General features: G+C 37.5%; 2 protein-coding genes across 2 annotated transcripts; one reads left to right on the forward strand and one right to left on the reverse strand.

The window, feature by feature from the left end:
- The first annotated feature begins 395 nt into the window (after positions 1 to 395).
- tmem150c (transmembrane protein 150C) lies at positions 396 to 3,608 on the forward strand. The gene is made up of 8 exons (XM_074617361.1): positions 396 to 570; positions 1,227 to 1,348; positions 2,097 to 2,150; positions 2,242 to 2,277; positions 2,376 to 2,443; positions 2,543 to 2,670; positions 2,750 to 2,927; positions 3,042 to 3,608. The coding sequence occupies exons 2-8, from the start codon at positions 1,275 to 1,277 to the stop codon at positions 3,248 to 3,250; spliced, it is 747 nt and encodes a 248-aa protein (XP_074473462.1). The 5' UTR covers positions 396 to 570; positions 1,227 to 1,274; the 3' UTR covers positions 3,251 to 3,608.
- A 785-nt stretch (positions 3,609 to 4,393) lies between these two features.
- Positions 4,394 to 10,477, reverse strand: enoph1 (enolase-phosphatase 1). The gene is made up of 6 exons (XM_074617360.1): positions 10,160 to 10,477; positions 8,254 to 8,355; positions 7,559 to 7,761; positions 7,013 to 7,145; positions 6,686 to 6,809; positions 4,394 to 5,361 (listed from the first exon to the last, which is right to left on the reverse strand). The coding sequence occupies exons 1-6, from the start codon at positions 10,241 to 10,243 to the stop codon at positions 5,222 to 5,224; spliced, it is 786 nt and encodes a 261-aa protein (XP_074473461.1). The 5' UTR covers positions 10,244 to 10,477; the 3' UTR covers positions 4,394 to 5,221.
- Between the last annotated feature and the right edge of the window lie 2,265 nt (positions 10,478 to 12,742).

Consider the following 12,742-nt stretch of genomic DNA (forward strand, 5'->3'; position numbering starts at 1 on the left):
GACTTTTGCTTGTAACAGTTTCACACTCTTGTATTGCTACTTTTACTTAAGTAATAAAAAAATCATTATGATACTATACTATGGAAAAGTGCAGTCTTATTTATTTATTTATGCATTTCTTTTTTTGTTCCTTTAATTATTTTCTACCCTCTTTTATTTTTGTTATATTATTTTTTATAATTTAAGTTATCTTTCTTATCCAATTGTGCCTTGTATGTTAGAAATATTGAGTTTAGATTAAAATGCCTTAATGTTTGTAAATTGATTATCCTCAATAATTTTTTTTTTTAAAAAGTAGACTACAATTCCGTGCTTTTATTTTGAAGGACAGATGGCCAACCGGAAACCCTGCCCTTCCAGCTCATTTGACTACATGCTGTACTGTACTTTCTATTTGAGACAACGACGACATCGTTACACCTTTAGCAGCATATAGACGAGCTGTTACCAACATATTACCGACTATAATCACAGATAATGTAAATAAGAGGTTAATACAGTATTTACAGTCTACACACAGGAAGCAGAAGGACCAGGTGAGAGATTATATCCTCAGGAAGGACAGGACAGGTAGGTGGTTTCATCCAGTTATCTTGTGTTTACAAACAAACAGGAAGAACCTGTTTCCTCTCCTTCATGGAGAATCTGCTGCTAATGTTTCTGTTGACATGTATCTCTCTTTTTAAGTGAATGTTCCCACCATCTCCCAAACTACATTAAAGGTCCCATATCATGCTCATTTCCAGGTTCATACTTGTATTTTGTGTTTCTAATAGAACATGTTTTCATGCTTTAGTGTTAAAAAAAAACTTTATTTTCCTCATACTGTCTGCCTGAATATACCTGTATTTACCCTCTGTCTGAAACGCTCCGTTTTAGTGCATTTCAACGGAATTGCAAAAGTTGCTAGGCAACAGTTTGGGTCCATGTTTACTTCCTGTCAGCTGATGTTATTTATATACACTGCAACAGGAAATAAACTGGGACCCATTTAGAATATTTACATTTAAAACCGTGTAATTATCTAAATATGGTATGTTTGTGACATCACAAATGGACAGAAATCCTAACGGCTTGTTTCAAACGCACAATTTATGAAAAGGAAATAAGGCTGTGTGTATTTCTCTGTATATTAAGCGTTTTGATACTTTCACAGTATTTATATATATAGCACTTGAACCTGCTTTATAATATAAAAGACCTGAAAATCTCACTTTTTACAATAGGGGACCTTTAAACCAGAGTTCTTCTTCTGTGGTGTCAAAGGAGACAGGATGTGGAGCTTCAGTCTGTGGGCTTTTCTACCTCCAGTCTACGCTGTGCTCACTGCTGCTGGACTGTGGACTGTGTAAGTTCTGTTCATTATAATTATAGGACCACCAGTTTGACTGCAGAATTTAAGAAATTATGATATTTTAAGAAAATATAACAAGTTTTCTTTGAGGGTTTAGTGTAAGTGTGTGCTGTAGGATTAAGATTAAGCCTGTAATTATCTGCAGAGGAGTGTCAGTCTGGATCTGTTGTGGCAGTGAAGCTTTGGACAGAAAAAAAACAGGTCAAACAGCTTGTCTTCATAAAATAAATATATATATTCAAGTTAAGGTGCAGTTTTTATAACAACAGCACCTGCAAAATGTCACTGGAACAAACGACTACAAAGAGACACAAAGAACTTCAAAGAGACATAATACTACTACAAAGTGACACAAATAACTACAAAAATAGGCAACACGACTACAAAGAGACACAAAACTACCTTAGAGAAACAATACAACAAAGAAACGAAAAAAACGACTACAAAGTGACACAAAATGACTACAAAGAGACAAAAAAGGACTACAAAGTGACATAAAACGACTACAAAGTGACATAAAACGACTACTAAGTGACACAAAATAACTACAAAGAGACAAAAAATGACTACAAAGTGACACAAAATGACTACAAAGTGACATAAAACATCTTCGAAAAGATGCAAGGACTGCAAAATAGACGCAAAATACTACAGAAAGAGGCCAAATGACAACAAAGAGACTACAGTATATTATAATTCTATTCATCTTTAGTATGACATCCCTTCCTATGTTTTGATGCAGATACTTTGTGGCTCTCAATGATGAGAGGATTGCACCGCTGGGTTCAAAATACAGGTAATAATTAAACAATATTTCAGTATATACAGCAAATAATGACTCTTTATCTCCTTATATTTGGATTAATCTTATTTGTATTTCTTTTCAGGAGAAGAAATGGATCCTTTTATGCTCCTTACATTAGGTACATACTCATCATTTCCTTTTAACAGTAAAGTTATTGTTGTAAATAATGTTTATTTTAGAACAGCAGATACAAATGTCTTCCCTTTCCTCTTCCAGTATTGCGGGCAACTTTCCACCAGCCAGCTGCATCTTCAGTGAGATCATGAACTTGGCTGCGTTTGTAGGTAAGAGCAGTGTTTAATCATGTTTATAATGTTATAATACAGGTTTGTGCCACAAGTTGAATTAAGCTAACTGTTCATTGTTCTTTTTTTATTATCCAGGGTTCATTATTGCCGTCCTCAGATACGTTCAGCTGAGACACGAGATGGACAAACAGTGGCTGAACGTCGGGAGTCTGGTGGCTTTCTCTATCGCCTGCTTTGGAATGACGCTTGTGGGAAACGTTCAGGTAACATCGTGCACCACTGACACATACAGTACATGTATTAGACTATTTGTAAGAGTTAATTAATTGGGTTTAGTTTTAGCTATTCTCCGAGGAGATGATCCACAACTTTGGCACCTTCTTGACATTTGGCCTGGGAACGTTGTACTGCTGGGTTCAGTCCTACATCACCGTGAGAGTTAATCTGAAGAATGAAGGGAAGAAGGCCGGTATCCTCCGCTTCCTGTTGTCTGGGTGCATCACCGTCTGCATGATTCCCCGTATCCTTTTACTCAGACTAGTTTAAGAGACTAATGAACGTAATATTTAAAAGGTAATGACTGACATACTGTATTTTATGAATGCATAAACCACCCTTAACTCGCCTGCTGCAGACGTCGCCCTGATGGCTCAGGGCTTCCACATGCAAGCGGCTCAGTTTCAGTGGGCGGTGGCCATGTTCTTCCTCGCCTTCTTCGGCACTTTTGCCATCGAGTTTCGTCACAACCGCTTTTCCATCGTGTGCAGAGACAACTCTGGTGGTCCAGGAAGCTATGCAGAGACCCGCTCTGAAGTGTCCCGGCACCAGTCGGATCAACTTTAGGGATGTTACACCGACTCACGTTCAAAGATCTGCAGGAGACGCATGGATCAGCAACTTTAAAATGCATTTATTCCTTCTAAACAAACTGTTACCATTACTTGATCACCACTTCATGTTTGTATGTCTGACAGTTACATCTTTTTTTATTTAGAAGCATTTAAACATAGAAAACCTGCTGGGTCATTTTTTCTTTTATATGCAACGGTGTTTTAACACTTCTTTTTAAACATTGCAAATAATTTTTGTATCTTTTCAAATGTTTTAGTTTTTTAGGGGATTGCATGAATCTATAGATTTTATGATTTAAAATGCAAGTTTGCACAAGTACGCAATCAGTATCAATAAATATACAGCAACATTTTGATTTTTAATAATCGTCAGTGTCGATAAATTTAGCACCTTTTTCAGAGTTTTCTTACTCATTGTTTCTTCAGCCTAGATTGATTATTATAGCGTGGATTATTCAGAGTAACTAAAACAGTCTTTCTGGAAAGATGACACTTAAGGAAGCAGTCGCTTTGAGTGAATCCAGTCTTTCTAAACTCAGTATGTTTATATTTAAGTAGAAGGATTCAGTGTTTCTCCACCAGAAGTCTTTGTACTTTACAAACAAAACTATGTTGGAAAATCAGCAGAAAGGCTTTATTTCTAGAGGAATTTAAAGGAATAGTTATTTACTTTCTTGCCAGAGTGAAATGAGAAGATTGATACCACTCTCTGAAGCTCTCGCTGGCAGTCAGTTAGCTTAGCATAAAGACTGGAAACGGGGGGAAACAGCTAGCCTGACTCTGTCACAAGGTAATCCACCTACCAGAACATCTAAAGCTCACTAAGTAACACGTTATATTTATCACACAGACATGAAAGTTGTATCAATCTTCTTATCAAACTCTTTTCAAGAATGCAGATAATAGTATTTCACAAAATGTAAACATTTTCCTTTCAATTTTTTAGCACATAAAACCAAAACTAGTATATGTATAGCTCAATACCACTAGGGATAATTCAGAAACTTCTTTTAGGATCTGGACCCTTTAACCGTTTTAGATTTACAGTCTAAAGTGTTAAATGTTGAAGCGTTTCCATCGAGTATTTGTCGACACATTCGAACATAAACGTGGACTGAGGAAGAAGACAGGCTTCTGTGTGAGACAAGGCATTTATTGGAAGCAAGTTTTTATGTTATCATTTCCTGAATAATACCATTTATGTTTCACACACATGAATCATCAATTTGGCAATTTTTAGGGTTAACTTTCCAACACCAACATTACGAGGATGGCACATTTAAATAGACACCATTCACCTGCTGAGAGGACTAATTAAGACACATCTGAAATGAGAACTTCCTGTCGGCAGCAGCACCACGGCTGCCGAGTGCATCTCTACTGTATGTCTACTTTCTAAAACATTACGACGTTTAACAGTTCGATCACTGGAGAAAACTTCATACATCTGCAACACGTGTGTGTGTGTGTGTGTGTGTGTGTGTGTGTGTGTCGAGGGAGAAAACGGCACATGGATGGAAAATGTTTACAAATACAACACATACAGTTGGAAAGTTTGGATTAACAGTGGAGAGGTTCAGCAACCAAATCATCTAAAAGGTAAAAAGGTAAAGTAACTTCACAGGTGTGCAGTTTCCTTCAGGCTTTTTCTTTTCTTATCTACAGCTTTCCTGTTCTCTTCCCAGTCAATCAAATGGTCCAATGAGAGTGATTACGCTCCGTAGATCTGTTTCCATTCATGTGAAAGGCATCCTGAAAGACCGGGGTACATTGACTTCTCACAGGCTGGGACACCTAGACGCCCTACTGGTGGCTAACTGTAGTCCCAGCAGCATCTCCTACACTTCTTCAACTGTCAACGTGGAACAAACAAAAACATTAGAGTTGCAAAAAGGAGGGAGGTGGGGTGGGAGGGCAAAAGAGGAGAAGGAACAGGTCATTAGGTCTTCCTCTGCGCTCTGCGTTAAACACGTCCCGTCAGTTCAACTTGGCTAAAGGATGTAACGAGGTTATAGTGGGATCTCTCGTCATCCGTCAGCTCCATGTTTCCGGGCCTGACCACCACCACCACGTTCACCCCGGCTTCTTCAGCGGCTTTAGCCTCTGCAAAGACAAAAACACGGAGTGAATATATGGATCCAAAGTTTAATCCCGCATTAATAGACCTGTTTAGGGATGTCACGATACCAGAAATGTAGTAGTCGATACCAGTACCAGTGAAATTCAACGATTCTCAATACCCACGGTAAAAACAAAACAATAAATCCTGTGTACTTCAACATACACTCCTTTTATTACCGTTTGCATACTGCGACTTTATCATCAATTTCTAATGAAAAACTACATTTTACAGGATTACATTTGAACACATCATGATAACGTTATAATTTTCCTTTCGCTCAATACTCATTTCTACTGAATATAGCTTGAACACATCATAATGTACTCAATGCAACCTCTGTACGTCAGCTGTTAGCTCCGTTATTTAGCCAAGCAGGACTGCGCCGTCCACCGGCTGCTGACGGATAACGTTAACCAGCTCTCCTGCCGATTTCAACACAGATTTGTTGTTCACAATGTAGCATTATCAAGGAAATTTAGTTATGCTCGAGCCCCGGTACTGTAGAGAAACGGTGGTACCGAAGTATCAGTTCTTGTGACATCCCTAGACCCTTTTACAGCCGACGTCGTCAAAAATATTTGCGTGCCTGTTGGCAACGGAAGTGGGGTTTGCCTCTGCTATCCAGACAAGTTAGCACGCTTTAAACATTGAATTAAAACAGTTACCAGCATCAAAATGTCCGGTTGTTGCGTGTTCGGTGTTCCGATCACGACCGTTTCAGAGTAGGGCTGTCCCGATCCGATCTCAAAGATCAGTATCGGGGACGATCATGTCATTTTTTAACTGATCGGTATCGGCTATATTGAGCCCGATCCGATCTTTTGTTTTACGTCGGCTGTCATACGGGTGTTTTTACTCGCAAAGCTTTCATGCACAGCAACACGAGTGCAACCCTCCTCCACTCCGCTGGATTTTGACCAGTATTAGCACTAAAGTTTTTATCTGTGGGTCGCTGTTTTGTTCGCTCTCATGCAATGGTTTCACACTACTCCAATGATAAACACACCTGCCAAGAAAACACCCTAATGCACCAACAAAGGTGTTCGTTAGACCTCAAGGATAAAGACAATGAGTTTTGTTGAGTAACACCGAATGTAAACAGAAACTTTGTTTGTTGACATGAGAAGTCCACAGGGCAGCTTTAAGAAGATTAGCAGCTTTGTGAGGAGGTGCTTTGAGCTAAATGCTAATGTCAGCATACTAGCATGCTGATGTATAGCAGATGTAATGTTTTAGTTTAAAATTAGCACTAAAGTGCTGAAGTACAGCTGAGGCTTATGAATACATTACTGCTAATATACTTACCACGAGTGACGTCGGTCAAGAATGTGATTTCCTCCGGTTGGCAGCCAATCCTCTCAGCAATCCTCTCGTAGCTTTTGCCGTCCACTTTAGCTCCTATACTGGTGTCAAAGTGGCCATCTAATAACTGAAATGATTTTTAAAAAGAACATCTCATTAGCCACAATATCTATAACATTAACAGCATTAGTTTACAATTGCCTTTAACCAATTAAAAAAAATTAAAAATGTATTTACAAGACAAAAGTTCCTTCTCATATAAGCCAGAAAAATGGACAATAATCTTCTGATGAGTATTAAATACACGATGAGAGAGGCGGCTGTACTTACATCTAAAACATCTCCTTCCTCAGAGTATCCAAACAGAAGTTTCTGTGCCTCCACGCTTCCAGAGGAGTAAATGTACACTTTAAGTCCCTGTCCTCTCCATCTTTTGATGGATGGAGTTACATCCTGGTAGACCCTGTTTCAAACAAGACCAGAATGAGAAGATAAAACACTATTTGATTACTTTAATAAAGCTCATTGACGCCGATTTTAGGTCCCGAAATCACCTCATATCAAAACTTTGTAATGAATTTGAGCATGGTTTACAATTGTTTTCTATTTCTCAGAATGGATTATACAGAAATTATATATTTCAAATATTGAATTTATCGGTCTTCGAAATCTCCCCGTTAGTTTTGTCTTGTTTGTCACAAGAAGAATTTTAGATATTAGATAGTCCTGGTTGCTGAACTGTTTGGGTGCATCATACAGCATTCATATTGATCATGTTTCTAGAAACCTTGCCAAGCCATTACTCAGGTTTGAACAGAGCATTTGTATAAACATATTATGAATTTTTGAAGTGAGGAAATTGATCAGTGTACTTACTCGCCTTTGATTCTCCCAGAAGAATAAGCCGTCCTCCACATGTGACCTTGGATCTGTTTGAGTGCTGTGGACTTCCTGTCTGCTGCCATCTGCCACAGCACATTATCCACTACCTCTCTAATGGCCTTCTCCTCGTCTGTGTGAACCGTCTGGTCCACGGCGTGGACAGGGCACGACCGGTTCTGTCTCATGTCCTCCTCAATCTGCAACGGCAGTCAGGGTTTTTTTTTATTAAGGAAGCATCAAATCAAATCCTTGGCTATCCGTAGCACGACATGAGTCAGGAGTTTTTCACCAGGTTTTGTACCGCATTTATAATTAAATAAGTCAGGCTTTTATCGTCCACAGGTGTATCATTCCCAGCTTCCAAGTTTCAATAATTTTAATACTTAAATAAACCAAATTTTTGCAGGATCTGCAACCCCACATCCTGACACGTTTGTTGTTCGTTGTTGTTGATCTGGAGTTAAAATTTTGTCATTCAGCTCTAAGAGTATTTACATATTGTGAGAACAACACTGTAGAAATTATAATCCTTTTTACACATTTGTACACAATTATTAATACACTGACATACATGGCAAAGGCCAAAGTCTTCCCTCCTTCACTGACTAAGCTGTTGACAATAAACGATTGTTGGCAGGAAGATTTTCGTCTTTAAATTGGATTGAGTTAGTGGTGAATCACCCGTTTACCTGTTTCTTTAGGAGATGAACATCTTGTTTGCACTCGTCTTCCTCCCAGTGAGAAGACAAGTACTCCTCAAGATGGTCCCGGATGTATGGAAATAAGATATCCTGAAAAACACAAAGTGGAGTCATTAGATGGCTCCTTACAGAATGAAAAAATAAATAATTCAGACAGTAAATGTACGGGTTCGTATTCATTCAAAAAATAAATCATTCATTCATATTTCATTCATTGTTTTGTGCCTTTGGTGCAAAATATTTTGACTGTGTATTGTGTAATGCATAACTGTTATGCTGCTTTCAAACCATATGGAATGAATGAACATCTGGATGGATTCACGTCATCTGATAACTACTAACAGCTGTATGATAAAGTTGGTTGTTTAAGAGTTTAAAACAATGCTGTGCATTAACATTATAGCACAATATCCTTTACGTTTGGGTTTAATAACCGCCATTGAACAGCAGATTTTGGCACAAAGTCAGATATATCAGAGATTTCATAAAAGTCAGAATTTCCCAGTTGTACTTATGATTTGGATGTTGACGTGAACGTTATTTACAAGTTGCTCTATTTCAATTTAATATTGTTTCTGTTTCACCTGCAAAAGCTTTTTGGAATAACCGTGTAAACAATTTATCCTGGAAAGGATTTTGGACTCTCCCACAAAAAAATTTTGGATAAAAAAAAAGTTTTGGTTAAAAGGTTAAAAAACAAAAAAATATATAGGTTAAAAAGTTTAAAATCATTCATTGATGCAACCTTGTTGGGTCCTTTTTAGTTCAATTTAAAAATTACATTGATTTAAGCTGTGCCTTATGTGACTCCGATACTGAAACTATTGTCCATCTGTTCTGGAAATGTATACGTACCTGTAAACAGTGGCAAAATATTAGTGTATTTATTATGGATAACATCTGCAATTTTGAACTTCTACTGGAAAATGTGGTTTTTTTTTAGGTTTAAACAATATATAAGAGAGTATTTTTTCTAATCAAGCTCATATTTTTTGCAAATTTTACATTAATAAATGTAAATTTGCAAAAGTAAAACCTCCCTTTCATGTTTTCAAGAAAGAAATGTAGCTATATAATAAGACAATAATTTAAACAAAAAAAAATTACTTTCTATTTATTTATGTTGACCCCTGGCATGTTTTATCCTGTCATTTGCTTTTATATGTATATATATATATATATATATATACACATATATTGTATATATATATATATACAATATATGTACACACATATATACACACATATATACACATATATATATATATATATATATATATATATACATATAATATATATATATATATATTAATATATACACATACATATATTATATATTATATATACATATATTATATATACATATATATATAAAAGCAAATGAGGATAAACATAAAATAAAGTAACATGACAAACTAAAAATAAAGTAAATGTATCTGTTTACTTTGAAGTATTACTGTTTATTTGTATCATTGTATTGATTTAAAATAAAAACAATATAATAATTAAAAATCGTTATTTAGAAGTTGGTAACTCATAATTACGACAGCTCCGATATGAACATGAACGCAGCATATGGTGTGTTTTTATCAGGGTGTTGACTGAATATTTAGACATTTACAGTTAGACTTTACAATCTAATGTGACTATTAATTGATTAATTAAGAGAGTGAGCAAGTAAATAAACAATCAGAGTAAAGAAAAGTAGCGTTAAATTGAAGCTATGACTCTGCTACAAACCCACAAACACCGTGAAGCTGAGCTAGTTTAGCTGAATGCTAAACTGTCATCTGTTATTCTGTTATTAAAGCAGGTAAAGAGTCGTTTTTAAATGCTACATAATAAAGTTTATAATCCTATTAATATGCTGATAAATCTATCTAACATAACTTACCTTTACAAAGGTGATTGGTGTTGTTGTTCCCTCGATATCCAGCAGTAGAGCTCTGGTAGCAGCAGGGAGTGAAACAGTGGCCATTTTCTTAAGGAGAGTCTGCAGCTGGTTAGCTGATGTTAGCTGATAATTAGCTGTGTTAAAGTAAGTAAAAGCGCTCCTCGCTGGTTCTGTAACCTGGTTCAGGTGAAGCAGAGTATCCGAGAGCTGAGAGGTGTACTACCTGGTTGGTTATTGTTAGCTGCTACCTAGCTGTGCTTTGCCATCAGCTAACACTGACTGGACTGAAAGAGCAGAGAGAAACACATGTTCGGATCTGTCAGTTCCGCCTGCAGCTCGGTGGGGGCGCTGCTGAGCAGGTTTTGTTTTTTTAGAAACACACGAAGAAGAAGTTAGGCAATCTATAGATTTTATGATTTAAAACACAATCAGTATCAATAAAAATACAGCAACATTTTGTTTTATAAGCTTCAATGTCAATTTTTTAAATTTTTTTATTTGACCTTTATTTAACCAGGTAAAATCAATTGAGAACCAATTCTCATTTACAATGATGACCTGGCCAAGAGGCAGTAGCACAGTCCACACAAGTGACACAAACAGCACAGATGCAATACAGTATGACAAACACATGAGAAAATGGCTAAAAACAGCATAGGTAAATTAATAAACACTATGTACAAAAAAAAGGCGGATTAGGGGAGAGTGGGGTAAGATGAGCCAATTTTTACTTATGCTGTCCTCGAGGTTAGGAAAAATGAGACAGAAGCAGAATGAAAACTTGAACCTTAAATTCAGGATCTCTCCTATCAAATGAAATGATCAGCATGCATCCATCACAAAGTTGTCTGGAAAAAATGACCTTCCCAAAAAAAGTGCTCCTGTGGCTCAACTTGCCCCAGGTAAGGGGCAAGTTGATCCGAGTCAGTGGGTAAGTTGAGCCATCGTGGGGTAAACTGAACATCTGAGTTTTTAAGTTTAAACCTCAGCATAAGTGTGTTAACAAACAGTTTCACAGTTATGAACTTGTGAGAACAAACCACCTGTGAGTTTCAAGACCATTGAACAATCAAAATATCATTCAATATTCGACAATATTCCAGTCGTCAAGGTTGCAGTGAAATATGAACTGTTGCTCCCTCCTTGCAGTTCCTCCAGCCTTTTGAGGTTGAGGTAGCTCCTTCAGCACATCACTCAGTGGAAAAGATGCCTCATCCTTTTCCTTGAATACAAAGGTGGGCTTCTCACGTCAAGTGTTCCCCCGGATTCTTCTGAGAAATCTTGCACTCACTTCGTTGCCCTCCAGGCTCTCAACCAAGCCAATGTAATGGTAGCTTCTGCCTTTGGATACAAAGTTTACTATGACAAAGTCACCAACTGACAGATCTGAGATGTCTGATTCACTTCTCTCATCATTAGAACTCTCATGCTCAGAAGTGTCATCAAATGGGATGGCATCACACTCTCCTCAGAACTGCTGTACGCTGTGATTTTCGTCTTGGTCTTTGGTTTGACCTAGGCCTACCTGCTAAACCTTGCTCTTTCCAGTTGTTGGGGACAGGAAGGTTGTTCTTTCTGCCAATTCCAATGCCAGTTCACAGCATTTCTTTGGAGTAAGGCCGTGGAACTGTTCAGCCAGCTTCTTGATATGGTCTGCAAGCTCCTTCTCTACCTCCTCTGTGAGGACCCTCTTTGCCTCTACTGTTCCACTATAACCAACTGTTTTAACTTCCTTTATCTCCCTCTTCTATAAAGGTTAACACATAAAAAAATCAAACCAAGTTGTGAAACACTCAACAGTAATACCATTTTATACATCAGAGAATTAATTTGGTTAATTTATGGTGGGGTAAATTGAGCCAGTGGCTCGGAATAATAGTAGAATATTAGTGAGCCAGTGGCTCAACTTACCCCATAGCCTTTGGCTCACTTTGCCCCATAGCTACCATTTTGGAAAAAATGGCCCAGTTTAGCAATTCAGGCTAATCTTTAGCGAAGGGATTAACATGGTGTTATATCTTTAGTAAATCACCAACATGTATCATATATTTTTTTAGACCTGGATAAATTTGCTTTGACCTAACATTCATTATTCCTGACATGCAGATAGGGAAAAAAATGTTTTTGGTGTAAAAAAGTACTTACTACTTCTCCCATGTGCTTCACTTCATCACAGCAAGATAGAAATGATGGGTACTTCCTGAATTTATGGTCACATGACAAAACATAATCACAGTTGCCAAGATACAGGGGGTGGGTCAACTTACCCACTGGCTCATTTTACCCCACTCTCCCCTACTGGATGTTCTTTGTAAAAATGGAAGAGAGAGAGAGAAGTGAGGGCTGGTCAGCAAGTACAGCAGTCAACTATGACTTGTTGCAGCTTTTGTTTGAACATGTTGAGAGAGGTGAGAGCTGTTAGTTTGAGCGTGTTTTGTAGTGAGTTCCAGTCATTTGCAGCGGCAAAATGAAAGGAGTTATGACCAAACACAGTACGGACTTTTGGAATGATGAGCCTAATGAAGTCACTGGATCTTAAACGGCGATTGCTGTCGGAAATGTGCAGAAGATTGGAGAGGTAGC

This window comes from Sebastes fasciatus, chromosome 19, assembly GCF_043250625.1.
Source record: "Sebastes fasciatus isolate fSebFas1 chromosome 19, fSebFas1.pri, whole genome shotgun sequence".
In the NCBI taxonomy this organism is placed as follows: Eukaryota; Metazoa; Chordata; class Actinopteri; order Perciformes; family Sebastidae; genus Sebastes; species Sebastes fasciatus.